This window comes from Podarcis cretensis (assembly GCF_951804945.1).
Source record: "Podarcis cretensis genome assembly, chromosome: 3".
NCBI lineage: Eukaryota > Metazoa > Chordata > Lepidosauria > Squamata > Lacertidae > Podarcis > Podarcis cretensis.
The window spans coordinates 50,011,861-50,036,691 of NC_137172.1; the positions used below are offsets into that span (position 1 = coordinate 50,011,861).

The 24,831-nt window shown below is 44.7% G+C and overlaps 1 protein-coding gene and 1 long non-coding RNA gene across 4 annotated transcripts in view; one reads left to right on the top strand and one right to left on the bottom strand.

Moving 5' to 3' along the window:
- LOC307213465 overlaps positions 1-4,494 on the bottom strand; it is a 34,417-nt gene extending 29,923 nt beyond the window's left edge. For 2 of the 3 annotated variants that reach the window (XR_013837508.1, XR_013837509.1), the window contains exons 1-2: positions 3,685-4,494; positions 1,462-1,488 (exon numbers count right to left, since the gene is read on the bottom strand). This is a non-coding gene — a long non-coding RNA (uncharacterized lncRNA). Of the gene's footprint in view, positions 1-901; positions 1,326-1,461; positions 1,489-3,684 lie in introns of those variants that run through there. The other variant, XR_013837510.1, reaches the window with a different exon arrangement.
- A 114-nt stretch (positions 4,495-4,608) lies between these two features.
- Positions 4,609-24,831, top strand: part of COG2 (component of oligomeric golgi complex 2) — a 31,081-nt gene continuing 10,858 nt past the window's right edge. Inside the window, exons 1-10 of the mRNA XM_079971341.1 lie at positions 4,609-4,806; positions 7,288-7,449; positions 8,555-8,620; positions 15,269-15,349; positions 16,510-16,613; positions 17,809-17,917; positions 19,248-19,427; positions 19,900-20,024; positions 24,028-24,154; positions 24,664-24,803. Of these exons, the coding sequence (XP_079827467.1) occupies positions 4,735-4,806; positions 7,288-7,449; positions 8,555-8,620; positions 15,269-15,349; positions 16,510-16,613; positions 17,809-17,917; positions 19,248-19,427; positions 19,900-20,024; positions 24,028-24,154; positions 24,664-24,803 (1,166 nt within the window). The 5' untranslated portion in view covers positions 4,609-4,734. The remainder of the gene's footprint in view (positions 4,807-7,287; positions 7,450-8,554; positions 8,621-15,268; positions 15,350-16,509; positions 16,614-17,808; positions 17,918-19,247; positions 19,428-19,899; positions 20,025-24,027; positions 24,155-24,663; positions 24,804-24,831) is intronic.

Here is a 24,831-nt window from a genome sequence, read left to right on the forward strand (position 1 = left end):
AATTTAATCATTAAAGTTCTATTTTTAAAAAAAATATATTTATTTATTTTTACAGAAAAAAAAGAAGAAATGTCAAAGAAATACAAAACAGCAAAACCAATCACAGACATACATCACAAAAAAAGAAAACAAATTAAAAATAAAAACTCCAATTTTTAAATTCATGTTTACAAAACTTTCTTTCTTGACTTCCTCACGCCTCCCTTTTTTGTGTTCCTTTTTGTCCAGATACAGCAAATCCTTACCCTCTTTCAAAACTCATTTCTAATTATTAAAATCACTTCTATTATGTCTCCGATCTTTCCTCCTTATATTTAAACACCTTTAACATATTATTTACTTTTGACATAATATATCTTTAATCTTTCACCCTTTGTGCTTACTTCTTAACACTGTATCACTAATGCCATATTATTTTTATCCAACATCATTTTAGCATTCATAAACTTTGCAGTATTTCTGCAGATAAATCTTAAACTTCTTCCAGTCCTCTTCCACCGCTTCTTCTCCCAGATCTCGGATTCTGCCAGTCATTTCTGCCAATTCCATGTAGTCTATTACTTGCATCTGCCATTCTTCCAAGGTGGGCAAATCTTGCATCTTCTAGTACTTTGCAATAAGTATTCTTGCTGCTGTTGTTGCATACATAAAAAACGTTCTATCTTTCTTTAACACCAATTGGCTGACTATGCCCAAGAGAAAGGCCTCTGGTTTCTTAAGGAAGGTATATTTAAATACCTTTTTCAGTTCATTATATATCATCTCCCAGAAAGCCTTAATCTTCGGGCACGTCCACCAAAGATGAAAGAATGTACCCTCAGTTTCTTTACATTTCCAACATTTATTATCAGGCAAGTGATAAATTTTAGCAAGCTTGACTGGGGTCATGTACCACTAATCATTAAAGTTCTAAATGATTTGGGACTGAGTTATTTGAAGCACCACCTGCATATATATGAGCCTGGTTGTCTGGACACTGAGATGTGCTTTGGAAGCCTCACTCATGAGATCTCCAGTCAATTTGCTTTGGCTGATGACCACTAGAGACATGTGCATCATCCTAACACCAAAAGTGGCATACACATACTTTCATAAATAAATAAGTGGGCCAGACATACCGGGACTTAATGACAAGTAAGAATGCTGGTCTCAATTTCCATTGAAAAGCAATGTCACTGAAATTAATGTGAATTACTGCCATGTAATGGTAGCTAGCTATCCAATAAGTTCTTACGGTACAGAAAGCAATAAATTTAATGACAAGGCTTTTCAGTATGTTCTGAATTTGAACCTGAAAACTACATAGGAGTGAGCAGCATACCTACCTATAAGTAAGAAAGGAATAAAAGTGAGATAAAAGATTTGCAACTGTTGAAAATCAAGTCAAAATCTGGGATTTCAATTAAAACTATTTTTGACCAAGATGTCCTACATTTCAGAAACAGCATTTCAACTATTTACCTGTTTTGTAGGTAACTGGCAGTACAACTGAAAATAACAGATAGAAGGGAAATCAGTCTCAAAATATTTTGAACCATAACAATTATGAAAAATATGTCAGGGGAAACTTTGTGAGGCCAGAGGCAAAATATAGTTATTTGCAGTCTTTTCCAAGATAGGGAATTAGTCTCAGGGAGCCTTCAAGAGAAGGGCAACTTTATCACATGGAGGTTGTTCTAAGACCAATTCTGGTCTTTAAAAACTAGTATTCTTCAGATTGTTTATCAATCTCTCCTCATTTTCACACTAATTTGGTAATGGTTCCGCAACCAGAAAATCATTTCTAATGACTTTCAGATCTTCCACCTGTGGCCTTCCCAAGGGCTTGCAGAAGGACAGGTATCTATTAATCCAGTGTCAACCAAGGACTGCAGATTAAGTACTTGGAAGGTCCCCTAAGAGGTAATTAAAAACACAATTTTCCCACAGTTTGAAGGGATTGTGTGAAAGAGATCTCTCCACAGAGTGCAGCTGAGCCAGCAGAAGACAGAATAAACAACTGTAATGCTCAGGGCATACAGGACTTGCCTGTAACAGAAAATCAGAAATAAAATGTGATTGGAAAAAATTATCAGTCCAGAGTATAAAATTAGTGAAAGAAGTATCTAATTCATTGTGTGGGACTAGATGCAAACACACCAAGTAACAAGGGGGCATAAAAGAATGGACATAGATTAGGTAGATACAGATTGGATATCCCATCTGCCAACCTTCCTGCGACACAACAAATGTGGCTGAAAGTACATTAATTGTGACAACACAGAACTAGGAGACAGAGTACCTGGGGCAATTCCTCATGGTTGGTAACCTTCAACTTTTGGGGAAAATTTAATCCAACCATAAACTACTAGCATGTTACTTTATCTCCATCCTCCAATTTTATTTGCTTGGCTCAGTTCTGATGGCCCTTCAAACCATAGGAATGTGCCAGAGACTCACATCATCTTCTCCACTCTTGCACACTGATTGTCTCCTCCATTTTCTGGTTGATTTAACCATAGTTTGCTGTGATGTTTGAATCAGGCAGTTGGTTAGCTCTAATCTCCAAGCCACGGTCTTAAATCCTGATTTGGAGGTCAGTTTGTCCAATTTGGATGTATGTCGGGGACTGGCAGGATGCTGACAAGTGTGCATTGGGGGAAAGGGGCTCAGGAGAGGGGGACAGTGATTTGTGGGAACTGTACCAGCCAGGAGGCAAGAACCAGAGACGGGGAAGCTACAGAGTTGGAGGGTGGAGCACAGGATGCGCTGGAAGAAGAGGCAGGTCAGGCAAGTGATGGAGCTGGGTGCTTCCCCACCCTCTCCTGCACCACTGTTTTCCAGAACCAGGAGGGGATTGAAGAGGGATGAGCAGAGAAAGTTTCCATGCAGATGTAGTCTCCAGCTGTGAGTGCAGCCTGTTGTGGGGAGGTACATAAACTGGTGGAGGAGTGGCTCCCTGTTACTACTCCTTAAGAGTGTGGACCTGGGAACAGCTGCCTAGATGCTAGACTGGTGTGCATGGGTATTCGGAGCCATAGAAACTACTGTGTTATCTTTGACAATAAAGAGTTATCTGCCATGTGCATTCCTTTGGCTGGGGAGCATCCTTGACTATGTACCACAAACTATGTTTAGAGGGAAACAAGAAATGCCAGTAAACAGCACACTGTCCAGAGGGAAAGAATGCACTTCAAATGTGCTTTAAAGGTATTGTGTGTACCTTTACTCGGTATATCACTCACAGTGTGATTCTATGCATCTTTACACAATAGCAAGCCATACTGTTTTCAGTATGTTTCCTGCTTCCTCTGGACTTCAGTCAGAGTTCCAAGTGATACTGTTATGAATTTGGGGGACGAGCTTGTAGGCTGTATGACAAAACCCTTCTAACCCCAGCAAGTGTTGAAATATAAGCCAGGCTAGCTTCCTGCTTTGGGGCTATTGCCTGGTGAAGGGCCATTAAGGGAATCAAAGGAAAGGGGCTCTGTGCAAGGTGGCAAATGGGTGGGATAGTTCAAAAGACAGAGGCAGAGCTGAGGGTAGAGTTTACGGTGATGTGAGCTAGAAGCAAAGCAGCAAGCTGAATAGAGGGTCAGAGCAACACACTTCCCCATGGTCATGAAAATATATCTGAAATAAATTGCAATTTTCTGCCTTTTAATTAGCATGCCGCAATCTGCTACCTGAACTGCGTAACCTTACCTGGCCTACTTTGATCCTACACATTCTTTCAGGCAGCATCTCTTCACAGGCCCAGCAGAAATCCATCTACAAAGATGCTCGCTATAAATCCCCACCCACCCACTTCTAGCAGCAATGCCAGAACTTTTAATTGCTTGTCCCTCCATTTATAGCCGTATGGAATTTAGGGCTGTACTGTACTAGATTTACATTGTGAAGCAGTAATCTTGTCATGTTCCTTATTAAAACAACCCAACACTACCACACACACATATCCAAAATCTGCAAACTTTTACAAACATGGTACCCTGCACGAGTGTAGCCAAATATGATTGAAAAGCATTACTCAATTAATTGAGTTTTGCTCCCCACCCCCCAACAAAAGCCTGCCCCTTTTGAAGTGGTGATTTTTACTCACGATCTCCCAACAACTTTTGGGGAGGGCCCCTAACAAAAATCCTGGCTACGCTCATGGTACTCTATATTCTTTTTCTCCTATTCCCTGGCGGCGGAGGGCTGTTTCCCTAGTTTAGGACGTTCCGGGCCCCCATGGCCATGCTTAATTTTTAATCCTTGCCGTATTTTTGTATACTAAAGCAAGTGGCTTCGCGTAAGGAAACGGTGAGGCAGGAAAGTCTCCCTGCGCAGCACCTGCCTCGCCTGCTTTCCCACCCTAGTCTGCAGCCATGCGGCCCCGATGTTCTGCCAAGACTCCCCTCCACATAGGCTGGCGTCGATCTTGGGCCTGGAAAATAAATTCTGGGGCCGAGGTCAGACCCTTTCCCTCCCGGTATTCACTTCCCAGGGCGAGAATGAGAAGACGGGACCCCCCCCCCCCCGCCCCGGAGGCCTCGCGCGCGCCTGCAGTGAGGCCGTAGGCCGCTGGAGGCCGCCCTCCCGAGCGCAGGAGGCGGCCGGCGGTGCCCGGTCTCGGCGCCGCGGTGCTGGCGGAAGTGTGGCGCGCGCGCGTACATTTTGTGTCGACTGCGAAGCCGAAGCCGAGCGGAGATCCGGGAAAGAGACGTGGCGGCCCCGGGTCGCCGGGAGGGAGGGAGCGGAGCCCAGCCAGCCATGGAGACGTGGAATATGAACCTACCCCGGGGACCTGAAAACCTGTGCTTCGACAAGGACGAGTTTATGAAGGTGAGGAGGCGGAGGCCCCTGGGCAGGAGGGCGCCTGGCTGGGCCGAAGCCGGGGCTGAAGGGAGAGGAGGGGCAACTTGGGAGGTGTGGGGAGATGGTAGGGGGAGATGCGTGTCTGTGGGAGACCCTGGCTGGGCTGGAGTGACTCGCAGGCCTCGCCACCCCACGGAAGCTCTAGTCCTGCCCCCCCCCCCGGAAAGCCCTTCAAAGTAGCTCATTTTTCTCCTAATAGGGTTGTCAGAGATTGATAGGTTGTTTTTCTCCATGTGGGGGAGATAGGGGTATATGCACCTCTTTTTAATAATGAATATGTACACTTCCTATTGCTAGCCCCATTTGCACATTATTAAATTCCCACAAGGAAGTCCATGCTGCCTGTGCATGGCACGCATCTTGTGTAGGTTTTTTATGTTTTGTGTATGTTGCACGCACACATTTTTCATTCTGAACCCGTTTAAAATCTAGATGCCCCAGCCAGGACGTTTCCTATGGAGAACTCACGCCCGTGTTGGATTTGGGTCCTCTGATCCTGTGAGGCATCCCTGTGTTGGGCCTGCCAGACAGCTCTTTGTATTTCACCTGTCATACTGTCCATCATACATGGAGGCTGGCTCTTTCAGAATGTGCTGCTCCATTGGTTAGAGCATGGTGCTGATAAGATTATGGGTTCAATAGTTGCCTATTCCTGCATTGCAGGAATTTGGATTAGATGATCCAAGGCCCCTTCCAACTCTACAATTCAGCGATTCTAATTCTGGACACATAGCTGTTTCCTTGAAAAACTGCTGTTTAAAATATCTTAAAAAATAAAATAAAGGGGATTCTTGGATGTAAGCAATTATACAACTTTAAAACATTCTTTGTTGCACTCATGTCCTACTTTTAGGTTTCCCATAGGGATTTTGTCGGGCACAGTGTGAACAGGATGTTGGACTAGATGGGCTTTTGGCCTACCGTATTTCTCGCCCCATAGGACGCACTTTTCCCCCTCCAAAAATGAAGGGGAAATGTGTGTGCGTCCTATGGGTCGAATGCAGGCTTTCGCTGAAGCCTGGAGAGCGAGAGGCGTCGGTGCACACCGACGCCTGGAGAGCGAGAGGCGTCGGTGCACACCGACCCCTCTCGCTCTCCAGGCTTCGCGCAGATCTCCGCAAGCCGTGGGAGCCTGCACCGGGCTCCCGCTGCTTGCGTAGAGTTGCCTGCATGCCGAAGGCTGGGCGTGCTGAGTTCAGCGTGCCCAGACTTCGCGCACCTCTCCGCAAGGCGCGGGAGCCCTGCGCTGGGTTCCCGCTCCTTGCGGAGAGTTGCCTGTATGACGAAGGCTGAGCGCACCTCTCCGCAAGGCGCGGGAGCCCAGCGCTGGGATCCCGCTGCTTGCGGAGAGTTGCCTGCATGCCGAAGGCTGGGCGCACTGAACCCAGCGCGTCCAGACTTTGCGCACCTCTCCGCAAGCAGTAGGAGCCCGGCGCTGGGGTCCCGCTGCTTGCGGAGAGTTGCCTGCATGACGAAGGCTGGGCGCACCTCTCCGCCCAGCGCTCCCAGACTCCGCGCACCTCTCCGCAAGGCGCGGGAGCCCTGCGCTGGGCTCCCGCTGCTTGCGGAGAGTTGCCTGCATGACGAAGGCTGGGCGCACCTCTCCGCCCAGCGCTCCCAGACTTCGCGCACCTCTCCGCAAGGCGCGGGAGCCCTGCGCTGGGCTCCCGCGGCTTGCGGAGAGTTGCTTGTTCTGGGGGCTGGGGTCGGGGAAGCTCGGACTTCCCCCGCCCCAGCCCCGCGCCTGGTGGGGAAATAAATTTATTTCCTTTATTTCCCCCCCCCCCCAAAAAAACTAGGTGCGCCTTATGGGACGGTGCGTCCTATAGGGCGAAAAATATGGTAATTCATGAGGGCTCTTCTTATGGTCTTATGCTGTCAGACCCATTATTATTATTAACCAGGCAGAAGCCTTTTTGGTAGTGGTGCCTACCCTGTGGATCACCCTCGCATTAGATGTCAAAGAGATAAACAATTATATGACCTTCCATAGACATCTGAAGACAGCGTTGTATCAGGAAGCTTTAAATGTCTGGTGTATCATGTGTTCTTTTATACTCTATTATAAGGTGCCCAGAGTGGCTGGGGCAATCCAGTCAGATGGCTGGTGGAAGTAATAAATTATTATTATTATTATTATTATTATTATTATTATTATTATTATTATCATCATTGTTAACATTATTTTGAATAGTACCAATTAATTAGGCTTTACAGACAGAAAGCACTTTAACAAACCAATAAGACTGTGTTTACACATCTTATATTTTAGTGTTTCATTTAGAACAAAAACTTTTCCTAGTCCATGGGCCTCATTTTTATCCCTTCACTTCAAGCATGCTTGGAAGTTAGATAAACACAAACTGCTTTTACAAGGAATTGCATTTTCTGTTATGAGCCATTTCTTAAATCATCATTATTATTTTTATTTACCTGTTTCATATATAGCCGGATTTCGATGTCGATCACTTTGTGTCAGAGTGCAGGAAACGTGTTCAGTTGGAAGAGCTTCGGGATGATCTTGAACTCTACTACAAACTTCTTAAAACTGCCATGATAGAGCTCATAAACAAGGATTATGCAGACTTTGTTAATCTTTCCACCAATCTAGTAAGTTTCAAATTGGATGTTTTATACATATAAATCTTAGTGTTTAAGTTTACTAATAATATATATTTGAAGATGCTAATATTCAGCATACTTCCAAAAGCAGGATCCTGTGGCTCTACATACGTTGCTGGATTGCATCTCCTGTCAGCCCCAGTCACCATGCCAATGGTCAGTGATGATGGGAGTTGTAGTCCAGCAACATTTGGAGGGTCTTACATTTTAAGGAGGTACTGGGAGCTTCTAGACAAGGGTTTGGTATGTGAATAGGCTGTTTGAGGTGGGTGTTCAGGATGTCATAGGATACTTCAATAAACAGAAGGAAGACAACTGGTAAATAAAAAACACCTTTGGATTAAAATCTCTTAGCTGTAATATGAAAAAGTGTGTGCAATTGCTGTGAATTGATGCATGCTAGAAAAGAGAGGTTAAATAGTCCAGAGGTAAAATATATATAAAAAGCTCTTTCTCACATCATATTTGCATCCCACTTTTCCTTCAAGGAGTATGAATGGATAGATAAGGTTTTGTTTTTTATAGCATTTGATACTTTTGAAAATAGATAGAATATGCAATTCTTAAAAAGTCTTCTAATGTGCATTAGGATGACTTGTTCCATACCACTAAATGAGTTTCCTGGCTGAGTGTAGATTTGAAATGGGTCCCTTTGGTCCAGATCCTTGTTCTGTCTTCTTAGTTGGCATGGGGTGCTGATAACGGCACTAAAGATATGGTACCTATTGAACGCTCTGCATATATAGAGTATGTGGACACACAGTCTTCCATTTTTGTCCAGTTTATGTTTTTTTGATTTCAGCAGTCATTCACAGATAATTCTGTGCAGGATTGGAGCCAGCTTGCCAGAGATTGCAAGTTAGCAATGTACAAGTGCCATTTCTGTTGTTGTACCAATGACAGACAGCCATTAGGAAAATATAATAGTCAGGATTACTTGCTAGTTGGGATGTCTTTTGAAGTACTGATTGTAAACATTTTTTACATTTGTTTTCAATAGAAATGTAATTTGTTACAAAATATATATCTTCACATACACAGTTTCAACTGCTCATTAATCGTAATATGTAATATGTTTGCACAATTTATTTAGGTTGGCATGGACAAAGCCCTTAATCAGCTTTCAGTGCCTTTAGGACAACTGCGAGAGGAAGTTATGGTATGTTCTGTAATAACTTCTCATATCATTTGTCTGATTTTGAAAATATTGAGAAACCAAATAAATGCTGTATGGGGCTGACAGGGGATTTCATGAAGCAGCAAAATGTATTTTGTCTGAACATTTAGAAACCATTTTAGGAGCCCTAACTGTGTGGTAAGAACAGAGACAAGAACACCACAGGCATACATTTATGTTAACCTATGCATAAAGTAAATGGCATTTCCATGTGGTGCTCTGGTTCACCAGAAGCAACTTAGTCATTCTGGCCACATGACCTGGATGCTGTCTGCTCTCCCTTGGCCAGTAAAGTGAGATGAGCACCGCAACCCCAGAGTCATACGCGACTGGACTTAACGGTCAGGGGTCCCTTTACCTTTACTATGCATAAAGTATATTTAGCCAAACAATTTCTCCCCCCCCCCCAGAACAGCAAATACTTGTTTCTAAAAAAACAAATTATTTATTTAATTCACCTCTTTTTCCCCCCTAAAAGTTAAATGTATTATGTGTTGGAAAGGAAAGTAGGGCTGTGTTGATTAAATATCCAGATAGCATTAAAATAGGAAATAATATTAATAACCAGCAACACATGCAAGATTAGCTAGGTGACCTCATGAACTGAAATAATAGAAATGGGATGGAATTTCTCAGAACCAATTGATTGAAAAGATAACTAGAATAATTTCTAGATATTGAGACATTTCTTTTACTACAGGACCACAGTTAGATTAAATTGAAAGCAAGACATAAAGTGTTGCTTCTGTTTGGGCTGAATTTCCTCATATTTAATTTCCCTGAGCTCTTTTACCTCACTCTCCATAACCGTTTCATTACTAATCTACCTAATGAACCAGGAGCTACACTCCTTTTGTCTTGTCACTGCCTGGAAACTCATGATTATAAGTGGCTCTACTGAAATCTAATAAGGCTCTGAAAATGAAATTTGTAAAGGGTCATTGAAATATACTCAGAGTCGCAAAGTGATTTCATGCTCTTTATTCAGCTCATAGTGGTGAGGAGGAATGAATTGAAGTCCCCTCAAGGTATCTGCTTTATATACATTATTTACACAATGGGCTGCACATGATTGGCTAATTCCGGAATTCTACTGTAAGCCAATCAGGTTGTGGATTCACTTCTATCTGGAGCATGATTGGGTAGTTCCTGCCAACCAATCATACTGCTGCATTGTTCTAGGACCAATCAGACTGCTGCATTCTGAATCCTATTGTTCTAGGACCAATCAGGCTGCTGCCTTTTGGATCCTATTGTTCTAGGGCCAATCAGACTGCTGCAGTTTGGATCCTATTCAACCCAGTACATAACACCCCTCCCCTCTAAGTTCCAGTCCTGCCCGGGAGGTCGCATTCATAGTCCTCGAGGTACGCCGGCGGCCTACGTGTGCGTTGCGGCCTGGGGTGTTCCCTGGTCCGGGGTTCAGGTTCTGGCTCGTGTTCCAAGGATGCTGGCTGTGATGGGGCTGTTTGGTCTGGCGCAACCGGCTCACTCAGTCGTGGTTCTGGTTCCGGTGTCCTTTCGGCCTCGCGGGTCCTCTCTGTATTTACTGATTCTGCCTCTCCTGCTGGCCCCTCGTGCTCTATGGGCCTCACTGCCCCTCTGTTCCCTTGGGACTCCTCTGCCCTTTCCTCCTCCTGGTTTTCTCCTGGGAATCGTCGCCGTATCTGGTCGCAGTGGCGGCGCCAGCATTGCCCCCCATCCGTTAGCACCTCATACGACACGGGGCCAGTGACCCTGGTGACTGTGGCGGGTACCCATGCTGGGCCTGCCCCAAAATTCTTTGCGTACACTGGGTCCTGAGCCTCGAAGGTCCGGGGGTTCTTGCCTTCCCCCACCACTGCCTCATCCTGAGCTCTATCGGGGTGAAGGCGGTCCAATCTGATTGCAAGGCGCCGACCCATTAGTAGTTCAGCGGGGCTCCGGCCAGTCGTTGAGCTGGGGGTGCTGTGCTGTGCTAGAAGGAATGTGGCAAGGCGGTACTCCCAATCCCCTTGTGTCATACGGCGAAGGGTGTCCTTGGTGGTCCGCACCATGCGTTCTGCTTGGCCATTGGTGGCAGGGTGGAATGGCGCCGAACGGATGTGGCGGATGGCGTTCTGCGTTGTGAAGGTTTGGAATTCTCCTGACGTAAATGCAGTCCCGTTGTCTGAGACGAGAGTGTCAGGGAGCCCGTGGGTTGCAAACAGCCTGCGTAGTACCCGGATGGCTGCGGACGTAGAAGTGGACGGTACCAGTGCGACTTCCAGCCATTTGGTGTAGGAGTCCACCACTATGAAGAATGTTTTCCCCTGAAAGGGGCCAGCGAAGTCCACATGCAGGCGTGACCATGGTGCTCGGGCGGACTCCCAGGACTGGACTGGGGCCCTTGGGGGATCTGGGCGGGATTCTTGGCAGGCCTGGCAGTGTTTGACCCAGGCCTCTATCTCTCCGTCGATCCCTGGCCACCACACATAACTCCTGGCAAGGGCCTTCATTCTTACTACCCCTGGGTGTGTCTCGTGTAGGGCTGTGAGGACCCTTTTGCGGAGGGGCTGGGGAACAACGACCCTGCTTCCCCATAACAGGCACCCCTTGTGGGCCGACAGTTCATGTTTGCGGGTTGTGTAGCCGGCGAATTCTGGCCCGGGGCTGCTGCTGGGCCATCCCCTCCACACCCAGTCCAGGACCCGGGAGATGACCCTATCTTTCTTGGAATGGTGTGCAACTTCTTGTGCCTGAATGGGGCGGTCAGGAAGCAGCTCCAGGCTCATAACCTCTTGTGCAGGTGCTGGGTCGGGGCCTGTTTCCGGTAGTGGTAGCCTGCTGAGGGCGTCCGCATGGCCCATCGCCTTCCCTGGACGGTGAATCAGTGCATACTGGTAGCTGGCAAGGAAAATTGACCACCTGAGGACGCGAGGAGACAGCACTTGGGGGGTCTGCTTTTCAGGGGCAAACAAGCCAAGCAACGGCTTGTGGTCAGTCACCACGGTGAAGGGCCGCCCGTACAAGAAATCATGGAATTTTTTTACTCCCTTCACGATTGCCAGACCCTCCTTGTCGATTTGCGAGTAGTTCCGCTCGGTTGCGTTGAGTGTCTGGGAAAAGTATGCCACTGGTACCTCTCTTCCATCCGGGAGTTGGTGTCCCAGGACAGCGCCAATTCCATAGGGCGAGGCGTCGCATGCTAGCACCACCGGCAGCCTCTCGTCGAAGTGTGCCAAGACCGAGTTTGAGACAAGCAAGTCCTTGACTGCCTGGAATGCGGCCTCCTGGCGCTGGCCCCACACCCAAGGGGCCCGCTTGTCCAGGAGTCTGTGTAGGGGCTCCGCTACCGCCGCCTTGTGGGGAAGGAAGGAATGGTAAAAGTTCAATAGTCCCAAGAAGGCCTGAAGTTCAGTCTTGTTCTTGGGCGCTGGGGCATCACAAATGGCCCGTACCTTGTCCCCAGTCGGGTGGACCCCTTCTGCGTCCACCATAAATCCCAGAAAGTCCACCTGAGGCACTCCTAGTAGACATTTTTCCCGCTTCACCTTGAGACCCGCCGTCTGGAAACGGTGCAGAACGGTGCGGAGGCGGTCCTCAAACTCCTCTGGTGTGGGCCCGGCAATCAACACATCATCGAAGAAGGGGGTGACGCCAGGAATCCCTTTAAGTAGAGAGTCCATTAGATTCTGGAATATGCCTGGTGCCACGCTGATACCGAATTGCAGCCGCTTTACCCTGAATGCTCCTCTGTGCGTCACAATCGTCTGTGCCTCTGCTGTGGCCTCATCTACTGGCAGCTGTTGATATGCTTGGGCCAAGTCCAGCTTGCCAAAAATTTTCGACCCAGCCAGGGTGGCAAGAACATGGCTGACCACTGGCACTGGGTATGCATGGGCCGTAAGGGCCTTGTTTATGGTACATTTGTAGTCTGCGCAGATGCGGACCGAACCATTAGGCTTGACGGGTGTGACAATTGGGGTTTCCCAGGGGGCATTAGGCACCGGCTCCAGCACTCCTTGCTCCACAAGCCGGTCCAATTCCTCGTCTATACGGGGTTTCAGGGCGAACGGGACCCGGCGGGCCTTGAGCCTGACCGGTCGTACTGCGGGGTCAAGCTGTAGAGCAATTGGGGGGCCCGTATACTGTCCCAATTTCCCATCAAAAACCCCTGGAAATTCCTTGCATATGGCGTCCACGTCCACTTGTAAGCTAGTGTGGTTCACCCCGGTGACGGCTAGCCCCAGTGGTCCAAACCATGCCAATCCCAGTAAGCTAATGTAGGGGCCCTTGACCACCAGCAATTCCAGTTGCCGCGTCCGCCCTCGGTATTGCACCCTGAAGGTCCCCACCCCCATTGTGGGGACCTTACGTTTCTGGAAGTCCCGGAGGGTGAATGGGGCCGGCCTGAGTTTGGGACCCCCAGTAGGACACAGTTTCCTTAAGGTCCTTGCCGAGATTATGGATAGAGTTGAACCCGTGTCAAGCTCCATGCGGCATGGGGCCCCCTCTATCTGTACGTCAACATAAATTTTCTCTACGTTGGGGTGGGGCAACTGGTATACCTGGAAGTCCGTGAGCTCAGTCGAGTTGCCTTGGTGCGTTGGGCCCCGGGACCTGGGGCTCTTGGATTGGTCATCTGATGCCTGGCGTCGGGTGGGCCGAGCCCGACACACCCGGGCGATGTGTCCCGATTTTCTGCACTGCCTGCACTCTGCGTTGCGGAAACGGCAGGTCCTCCTCTCGTGACTTTCTCCACAGCTTGCGCAGTTCCCTCCTTCTCGTCGAGGCAGCTGTGGTATGTGGGCTGCTTGAGTGCGCTGCTGTACTCGGTGCACCTCCTCCCTGTTGGATCCTGAGTCGTCGGTGAGGTCTTCATGGTGGACCCTCGGTTGGGATGGCTGGCTCGGCCGTGCCTCTTGCGTCGACCTCTCGGCAGCTTCCGTTGCCAGGGCCTCCTCCAGAGCGACCTGGAACGTTAGGTCCTTCTTAGCGTAGAGGCGTCGTTGCAGCTTCTCATCCCTCAGGCCACCGACGAGGCGGTCACGAAGCATGTTCTCCAGCTCTGAGAAGTTGCAGAACCGGGCGGCTTGGCGGAGAGAGGTCACAAACCCAGTTATGGTTTCCCCAGGGGCTTGCCGCTTTGCGTAGAAGGCATTTCGACGAGCCACCACTGAGGGCTGCGGCGAAAAGTGCCCCTTCAGCTGTTCCATTATTGTTTTGTATGGAACAGTAGCGACGTCTTCAGGCGCAAGGAGAGCCCGGGCGATTTCAAACGTCTCCTCTCCGCAGACGCTGAAGAATATTGCCCTCTTCTTGGCGTCTTCTTCATCGGTGACCCCTTTGGCTTCTAGGAGGAAGGTGAAACGGGAGGCGTATGCTTCCCAGTCTCCAGATGCTGGGTTGAACGGCGAAAAGCTGCTGTTGGTTGCCATTCTGAGTTCCTTGTGTCCCGGAGCTGAAGCCTGGATACACGGTGCGAGGCAGCGATGCGGCAGGTGGCGGTGCTGCGGTGCTGTGTGTGGCAGTCAGCTCAGCGGGATCCCATCCTCGTCGCCAGTGAAATATACTCAGAGTCGCAAAGTGATTTCATGCTCTTTATTCAGCTCATAGTGGTGAGGAGGAATGAATTGAAGTCCCCTCAAGGTATCTGCTTTATATACATTATTTACACAATGGGCTGCACATGATTGGCTAATTCCGGAATTCTACTGTAAGCCAATCAGGTTGTGGATTCACTTCTATCTGGAGCATGATTGGGTAGTTCCTGCCAACCAATCATACTGCTGCATTGTTCTAGGACCAATCAGACTGCTGCATTCTGAATCCTATTGTTCTAGGACCAATCAGGCTGCTGCCTTTTGGATCCTATTGTTCTAGGGCCAATCAGACTGCTGCAGTTTGGATCCTATTCAACCCAGTACATAACAGTCATGTTCTTCAGAACTGATGCTCCCACACAGAAAGCAGTAGGGGAGCTGCCATCCAGAACTTGTAAGGTACACTTTACCTTAGATCATGGAAGGATGTTTCCTTCCTATGCTGACAGGGGAATGATGAAAGCCCCAGGTACATGGGAGACGACGTCACTGTTGACTAAGCTTCCAAGATGAACAGCATTGCGTTCCCTGTGACCTCAGACATTCTATGTTACTGAAGTAGCACTGGAAAAATACAGCTTTGGCTCCCATGCTGCTAAGATAATATTGGAAAGGGACCTTAGGAATTATCAGACACAAACAGAAGTTATATCAACAGTGGGATGGTGCCAGTTGGATTGCAATGTGTCCCTGATCATGCTCAATTGGAAATTGCCTATGGCCAACAAGCCCTGCAATCATGTCCATCTTACTTTTCAAATGTAGCTCAGCATAGAAAAGTCTTGTTGCAAAGGATAGATGGGTTTGCAATCACTATAGCACAGCCTGGAATAAGTGATATTTCTCCAGGGAAAGGAGCTCCAGCTGAGCACATAATAGGAGGTGTCCAGCACCTGAGATTTGGCTTTGAATAAATATTTTGGCCTCGTTCATAACTTATGCATTTTAGAAAGGCACAAAAGACGTGATTAATCTGTGTGAGAGATGTTAACTCGTATGTGCACAGAACTGCTTGTTTTAATTGGAGGAAATATGGAGTGTGTGTGTATATGTTTTTTCTTTCCAGAGTCTTAAGTCATGTGTCAGTGAAGGAATTCGAGCAATTGATGAACGTGTGTCTAAACAAGAAGATATCAGGGCGAAAAAGGTACAACAGGCAGATCCATTTATTGCATTTTTATGGCAAAAGGGCAAAATGAACATATATACCACAATATGGAAATTTAATTATTAGTTTGAGAGCACTTCATGCAATCTTCTGACATGGCAAAATGAAAAGGAACTAGTAGACGCAGATTTGCCTTACTAGAAGATCAGAGCCTTACTTTTTCTAACACACTTTCTCAAGGCATGACCTATGTCCTCTTGAAGAATGTTCTAGGAATTATAGGATAGAATACACTTTTCCCTTTGGCTGTAGAAAGGGAGATCCTTCATTGGAGGCTACCTTGTTGTGGCTGTAAGAACCTTTGTGGACAACCTCCCTGTCCTGTCAGTGCTCAAATGCAAGTGACAAAAAGAGGTGTGCAGGATGAATTGAAGGAGGCCTTGAATCTAAAGTGCTCTCATGCCTCTAGTACGTTACCAAGCTAAGGAGAAAACTGCACAAGACCAAGAGCAGGAAGCACAGAAACCTATGGGAGGGAAACTGATGGACAGGACCTCAGAGCTAATGGCAAGGGAGGAAAAACAAGTTTACCCTCTCTACATGAGCCTGACAGAGCTTTGGATTTCGTAGTTTCTCTGCCGTTGATACTTTCTCCCTTCCTCTTTTGAATTGCTCTGCCAACTGCAGTCCTATACACACCTACCTGGGAGTGAGTCCCATTGAACTCAGTGGAACTTAATTCTGAACAGCCATGTGTAGGATTCCACTGTTTAAACTGTTTCCCACTTGCACTGAACAGTATGCATTTAAATGACGGTATACATGGACAAAGGCCATCATAGGGAGTTTTTGGGTTCCTTGTTTTTTCTTAAGCATTTCTTTGAATGTGGTAACAGAAGGCACTGTCTTTAATATGTGTTGCAGTTCTGACACAACACACCTCCCCTCCTTATGCCAAGAAGAACCAGGTTTACATGGCAGCTCCATACAGTTATTAACCTCAGCAGTGGAGAGATGGGGGTCCCTTTGGCATAGTGGTGCACTTCAGAGATCACATTGTAATAGGTTTATTACTTCCAGCTCCTTACCTATTGAGTCAAATCATTTCCCCAAAATACCTGCAAATTTGTTGGGAAGAAAATATATCAGATTCAATACGAGAAGTTTTTATTTTCTTTGTTTCTCTCCTCACCAACCAGATGTGTGTCCTGAGACTTATTCAAGTTATTAAAGCAGTTGAGAAAATTGAGAAAATTCTGCACTCCCAAAATTCTAAAGAAATGTCATCACTAGAAGGAAGCAGGTATGGGATCAGCAAATTGCTTTTGCTTAGTTCTGTCTGTCTTTGAAATCTATATACCAGCATCTTGAAACTCCAAAGTGGGAGGAAGCAACTATTTAAAGAAGTTAGTTCGTGATACACCGATTGCTCCTGTCATAATAACATGCCAAAATAGCAAATGCTGTTTTACAGTTAGCAGAGCACCTGCCCTGCCACCTGTGTACCCTTTTGTGGAGCAGTCTGTTGACTTTCATAGGGCTGCTCTGGGGTAAATTAGTGGTAGATTTTCCCTATGGCTCTATGGTTGTTGTTGTTTATCTTGTGCCAGCAACAAAAGGGAGCTATGGTCATGTTTTCCCTGCTTAGATCTTGTTTCTACGTATGGAAGGAGTGTGCACACAAACCTGTGCAAGACACATGTGCCTGTTTCATGACCTGTGGTAGAAACCTATGATTGACCCATTGTTTAGTGAAACAGTCATGTATGCATTCTTCATGTATGATGAACAGAGCATGCACTGTACTTACGTGTTGTGATACCATCATAAGAAGAATATCACATATGAAGACATAACACTGGAACATTTTCATAGCCTCTGAAATCTTCTTGGTCTTTGCATTCAGTACATCTTTTTAAAATGCAAATGCCCATTTGTCTTGCCTGTTTTCACAAATCTCTCAGCATATCTCTAGGCTTTGCAAGGGTTCACTAGCTGGTCTCTGAAGATAGGAGATCCACCTGGGATTCTGACACTCCTTGGAATTGACAGAGGAGACAGGGCCTGAAACAGCTTCCTATGTTCTGACATGTTTCAGTTGCTTTGAAGCTGGTTTGAGTAGACATGTTGCATAATCCCATGTGGCCTCTATTGTGTTGGAAGTACTGGGTAGGGTTTGCCCAGGCATAAGACAAGAAGGGGGTGCATTAGGGACACAGAATTACCTGTCCCTTGCCCTAAGGCCTCTGAAAGCTTCCGCCATTAAGAGTCAAGCCTGTTCCTAACTACATAGCCCTGTTGCGGGATCTTCTTGGTCACACTAAATGCAAAGGGATTGTTGGGAGCTGGGAGGAAATCACATGAACATGCGTATATATACACGCATACATATATAGGAAGAGACTGTGTGTTTGTGTGAAGGGGGGAGAGGGATTATGATAATCTACTGCCATTATTTATCAAAATCGTATCCTGATGTGTGCCAATTCCTTTGCAAGTCCACTTCTGACCGGACAGATTTTAGAAAGAATTGCCACAGAATTCAACCAGTTACAGTTTCATGCAGTACAGAGCAAAGGAATGCCACTCCTAGACAAGCTGAAACCAGTAAGTATGTTGCCTTGTTTTACAAAAAAAAAGTTGTCACAATTAAATAATAATAATATTGTGGACTTTCAGTGGTGCTATCATTATGAAAGTTCATGCATTTATCTTGGACTGTAGTTGTGATGAACAAGAAGAATGCAAAAATTATATCTGTTACCAAACAGCTAGTCAGCCAATATGTTATCTTCTCCTTAAAGTCCCTAAAATCTTGTTTGTTGGAGACTGAAATGCTTGCATTTCTGTTTGCCTTCTGGCAGGTGAATTACCGATTATCTCAGCTAAAGCTTTAAAAAATATATTTATAAAAATAAGCAAATCATGCCTATCAATTAAAACTGTATGTATAGCAGTACATTGTTCTGATATTTACTGCCCCAGTATGTAAAGAACATATCATCCTTTCAACAAATTGTTTATATTTTTACACTTTTAACCCACATGCTCAGCAGTGTTTACCATCCAGAACTCTAACAAATACAGTATGTCAGTTTTGTTGTGAGTACAATGATCAGCTCTCTTCAGTAATTACAACTTTGTAGGAGTAGTAGTTTTCCTACTGTTAGTAGCAAACGCATGTAATAAATGTAATATTAACTCAAATTATACCTCAACCAATGTTATTTTCCCCAAATATTCAAGCATGTTGTTTAAAACAATTTAATTTTAAACAGCCATTCAATAATAATCTATAAAAATCATTAAGGGTTGGATTTCTGGTAAACTTCAGATTAGAATTTTAACCTACTGTATTTTTTCGTGTATAAGACACCCCCCCCCATGTATAAGATTACCCCTATTTTTTAAAACCCAAAATTAAGAAATTAAGTTGTTTAGCTTTTTTTGGGGGGGGGGAGGTCACTGCCACCAATCGCTCACCCCTTGCCCTGCACACCTTGCCGCAGCCGCCAATTGTCTGCCCACTTCCTCCACCAACAGCCCCCCCCCACTTGCCGCAGCCACCAATCGCCTGCCCACGTCGCCACAGCCACCAATAGCCTGCCCAATTGCCACAGCCACAGCCAATCGCCAGCAAGCCTTGCCGCAGCCACCAATCACGCGCCCAATCGCCACTGCCAATCTCCTGCTTGCTGCTGCCATTAATCGCACGTCCTCCCTCTGCATTCACTATCCGTGTATAAGATGACTCCCAATTTTTGCCTGATTTTTTTTTAGCAAAAAGCATCGTCTTGGAAAAATACAGTATATTAGTGATTGGTGGTTTTTGAGGCTATAATGCAGTTCTTAAATGACTAAATAAAACTAGTGGGTATTTCTAATTTTTCTGGCACAGCAATAACAATTCTTTTCATTCTTTTTTTGAAAATCATAGCGAATAGTTGGGATAACAGCAATGCTGCAGCAGTCCCTGGAAGGACTGCTTTTAGAAGGCCTTCAAACTTCCAACATTGACATAATCCGTCATTGCTTGCGAACCTATGCAACAATAGACAAAACACGGGATGCTGAGGCATTAGTTGGTGAAGTGCTTGTGAAACCATATGTAGACGAGGTAAGTGAAGCTGGAGGCAGCTGACTCAGGAGAATACATTGTGTTTTGTATATATGTCTAGTACTTCTGGGGCTCTTCCTGACATGAAAAAGAACTCAGCAGAAAGAAAGTTAGAGCAGAAAGCAGGTTATTTGAGCATTTGTATTTTTATCTTGCATTTTTATGCTGTGAACTGCTTTGAGATCTACAAATTTAATAAATAATAATATTGACATTTGCCACTAGACCTTGAATATGTTCAGGTGCTAAAAAAAATATGGTGTCAGTGTGTTACAACATCGGGAGGCTGTTGCATGTAGGAACTGAAAGCTAATTTAACTGTTTTATATCTCCTGTTAAACAGCATTTTGAGCATTGCTATGATAATGCAGTAATTATTAAGTTTGGGCTGTAGGTGGAAGATATTTTAATCTTTTTTGCACTGGAATTCTTGTCTGGCATCTTTAATTTGATACCAAATGTTCTTTAACAGGTGATTGTGGAACAGTTTGTTCAATCTCGTCCCAATGGCCTCCAGACCATGTACAACAAATTGCTGGAGTTTGTTCCTCTCCATTGCCGTCTCTTGCGTGAAGTAACAGGGGGAGGTATTTCAAGGTAACACAAACCTTTTTTTGCTAAATGGCGTGAGCATTTGTTGTTTCAGTTTCACTTATAACTATGGACAATATAATAATACCTCCGCGAACGTCCACCTTGTCTAGCATCCGCTTCAGTGAACGTCCGTGGCAAACCCGGAAGTACTGGAACAGGTTATTTCCAGGTTTGTCACTCGCGCATGTGCAGAAGCGCTAAATTGCGCTTCGCGCATGCGCAGAAGCACAAACCGCTCCGTGCGCAGACGTGGCGCTTTGCCCTGCGTCCTTTTCAGCTAGCAGCCAGGGCTCCGGAACGGATCCCGGTCGCAAAACAAGGTATGACTGTATCTGATGAGTAGACCTTCTGAAGTCAGTGGACTTGAGTTGGTTGTAACTCAGGTGCATCAGTTTCAGTGGGGCTACTCTTGAGTGTAATTTAGTCTGATTTTAAATGATGCAAGCAGAATTCTTGATCCTCATCTGCAGAAAATCAATATCTTACAGTAGAGAATAGAGATGCTGTAACCTGCTGAGAATATTATTGAAAATGCAACTGTTTTCCACAAAGAAAAAAGATTAAAAGCCTAAGTATTCTTTTCATACTCAGTAAAGCGTTATCAGAACCACATTCCTCTCTGTGGTCTCCGGGGGGGGGGGGGGTGTCAATAGAATAACCCCAACTCATTCTGAAAGTGTCTGATTTTATTGTCACTTCATTAATGAAATATTTTTCTTTTCATTGCCAGGACCTTTAATTTCTTAATCCAGGAAGCACATCTGGTATATTCAGGTGTTTCCAAATATGTGCTAGACATGATTTCAACAGATAATTTCAAATCACCTGCATGTATTTTGTTTGGATTTGATGTTTGTAGTGGTTTGGGGAACTAGAAAACTGTTACAACTCAAGCCTTTACAGAATGGATGTCCGCCATTCAGCAAGAAGAATCACAAGCTACAGGAAGCTGTGGGCTGGAGTGTAAAGTCTATGAGCTTGACTGTGGTGCAGAATTAGGGTTACAGTCAGTAGATTCAGGGCAATACCCCATCATGAAATAGGGTATTGTGTATCTACTGTAGTAACTCTACTGTTGGTCTAAGTTCTGGAATGTGTGTGTACTAGTTTGGTGCTATCTCATATAATGTAAAGGTAAAGGTACCCCTGCCCGTACGGGCCAGTCTTGACAGACTCTGGGGTTGTGCGCCCATCTCACTTAAGAGGCCAGGGGCCAGCGCTGTCCGGAGACACTTCCGGGTCACGTGGCCAGCGTGACATCGCTGCTCTGGCGAGCCAGAGCCGCACATGGAAACGCCGTTTACCTTCCCGCTGGTAAGCGGTCCCTATTTATCTACTTGCACCCGGAGGTGCTTTCGAACTGCCAGGTTGGCAGGCGCTGGGACCGAGCAGCGGGAGCGCACCCCGCCGCAGGGATTCGAACCGCCGACCTTTCGATCGGCAAGTCCTAGGCGCTGAGGCTTTAACCCACAGCGCCACCTGCGTCCCCATTTAGAACTTAGGCAAATTCTAAACCAAGATATTGGGAACCACAGCTTCATCACTACTCGGAACAGTTTAAACTGAAACCAAATATGTACACATTAGTTACCTATTTAGATACGCTACTAGACAGCTGGGAGAATGCACAGAGCTAAAAGCAATGAAGATTCGGCGCCCAGAAATGCAATAAATTATCATGGCTTCTAAACAGTGTGATAGTTCTGGAATGTGTGTGTACTAGTTTGGTGCTATCTCATATAATGGGTCATTGCTAATTGTTGGAAAATGTAGTTTGCTAATTTGTCTATATAAAATTAAAAAAGAAAAAGAGATTGTAAATCTGACTAGTGGAACTACATGACTGAGCACTTTGCCTATTATTTCGGATTGCTATCTCCTTAAATAAGTGCCTAATTCATATTGCAATTAAATTCAGGCCACCTAAATTGAATCCATTTATTTTGTTCCAGTTAACACAGTAGCCTGCAATTATTGGTCCTTAGGATTTAGCTCTCGAGACTGCAGAAATACTTTCCTAATTATCCAGGCATTGTGGTGCTCTTCCTATGACTTAACATTTTGCTAACATTTCAATTCTCTTAATCCCTGAATAGGTTTAATCTTCTTTCATAAGAGAAAATCATTAATATTTTGTTTGTGATGGACGAGAACTATAAAACATTTAATTCCCTCACTCTGCCTCCCAACTATCAAATGGGGTATAAATCCTAATCTGTATGTGATGCTGGTTACATTTAGAAATTGAAACTCAGGGAAGAAGAAAACAAAGTTTATTCTTTCTCCCTGGGGCAGCCACAATAATGTTCAAGTGTGTTTCCCATTCATGTCTATATTATTATGTGTTCTTGAGGGAAACTGAGTCCTGCTTCATTTTCAACGTTACCTCCTTACCTCTTTTCACATAGTTAAGCTCCAGAATGAGCTGGACTAGAATAAAAATGCTACGGTCAACAGACCACAGGGAGGGTTCAGTTCCTTTGAAACACATGACCTTTTAATGTTAAAATCAGACACATACATGGCCCACTATATGGATGAACACTGAATGTGTCCAGCCCATCATATGTCTATGCACAGGCTCAGGATGTACTTAACTATCTATCAGTAGCTGTTGAGGAAGTAAGCCATGTTTATTGCCTTTTAGTTTTTTCCTCACTGATACATGCATTTGCTGGAGTGTCCAATAGTGTAATTATCAAGTGCGCAATAGGGCTTTCTGCATACCCAGTTCCTTGTCCTAAGCTTAGGTTTCTTTCAAATGAGGTATTTACACTGAAATTGCTACTCCACACAAAGTTGTTACATCATGAACTTCCTAGTATGTTTCTTCCATGATGCTTCCATGTATTCTTATGCCTCAGAAAATACAACTTCAAAAACTACGAACGCGTAGCACAAGCCTCACAACTATTGACAGCTTTAGAAAGACTCACTCGCCTTTTGAAAGAGGTGTGGTTTTGATATTTGCAGAACCCATTTCCCTAACCTTTAATGCCCAGCACCTCATGTTTAACTTTGTTCAAGAGACTTGGGAGAAAAAAAATGATTCTCCTTATCTTTGCCTGCCCTCTTTATCACAAGATCCTACCCTGAATCAACCACACACCCATTTGAACAACATCTTTGTGCTATAGAGTCAGAAATGAATTAAGTCCTCGAGAGTGCCGATCTGGATATCTGTTTAGGGAAGAGTGGAAATCTGAAGAGTGGAGATCTGGAGATCTGTTTAGGGAAGTTTTTTAATGACTGATGTTTTAATAAATTTCTAATCTCCTGTTGGAAGCTTCCCTGAGTGGCTGGGGAAACCCAGCCAGATGGGCGGGGTATAAGTAATAATAATAATAATAATAATAATAATAATAATTAATAATAATAATGGAGAGATGTTACAAGCATGCAGTGCAACATGTTCTGAGTGATGTGGAAAGTTGGCTGTAGTTTCATGTGTAGCTTGTAGCAGAAGAGCAACAACTGGATAGGATATGCCCATTTGGAAGCACCCTTAAACTCAATTCTGGGTAGCGATATTCACCTACCGGTTGTGCAGGTTCATGGGCACTATTGGCTAGCTCTCCTGCTGACTGCTTGAGTTATTGGGAACAAGCCACTGACAAACACATTCTCCTGTATTTGCATTAAATATGAACTAGCTGATGCTGTGCTATAAATTTTCTTCCTAAATGCCCTCTGCCCAGAATACCAACTCTGTGCTGAGCAGAACTTTTTATATCTATAAAGTTTTCCCAGACTGAGTATATCCCCACAGATTTGTATAAGCAGATTTATATGTTTCATAGAAGTATCTGTTAATTAATTTGGATTTGATTGTAGTATCAAAAAGACAAGATGTTAAAATGATAAGAAACCAAGAATATGTTGACATTAAGCTAGTAGAAATATTCAAATGATTTGCTACAAACCTACTAATGTACATTTTTGTATAATTATTGATAATGCTTACATTTTAAGTATTTCTAAGAAAAATGTTTATTTAATTTTGCAGCGAAAAGGGGAATGTTGTTCCTGGATATGATTTTTTGGTAAATTCTGTGTGGCCAGAAATAGTTCGTGGTTTAGAAGTTAAGCTGCCATCACTGTTTAATCCTGGGAACCCAGATGCATTTCATGAGGTAATTTAAAATATGCATATTAACCTTCTCTTTAACACAATGAACCAAGGAATGTGGGCCTTTAGTTTAATATGAAAACTAGAAAATGATTTTTGAAATACAGAATGCTCAAATTCAACAACTAAGAGCAGTGTCATGTATTGAATTTTCTATACAGAGATTAACAATAATATTGATGTAAAGAATGTCAACATGCAGTATCATTTGATACAAGCAAGCATCATTTGATGTGCCTTAGTACTAGGCCTTTTAACCTGCTCAATTGACTAAAAATCTCAATTCTGATTAATTGGAAGTTGTGTTATCTCTGCTCATCATGCTCATCAAAAGATACCCTCAAGGAGCTGCAACAAAACAAAATAAAATATACCGAATAAAAATTACTTAGTTTTCCAGTTCTGTTGCTAATTATATATCTGGTATTCTGGATTTCAGAGAGCTTGATAAATAGCACTATGTTATTTCAATATTTATATGTTAAAGATATACCTTAAATATTCCTTCTTCAGAAATACACTATAAGCATGGATTTTGTGAGAAAATTTGAACGGCAGTGTGGCTCACAAGCCAGCGTTAAAAGACTACGGTCACATCCTTCCTACCACAGCTTTAATGATAAATGGAATTTGCCTGTTTATTTCCAAATAAGGTTGGTATTTGAGTTTTATTTTTAGGGG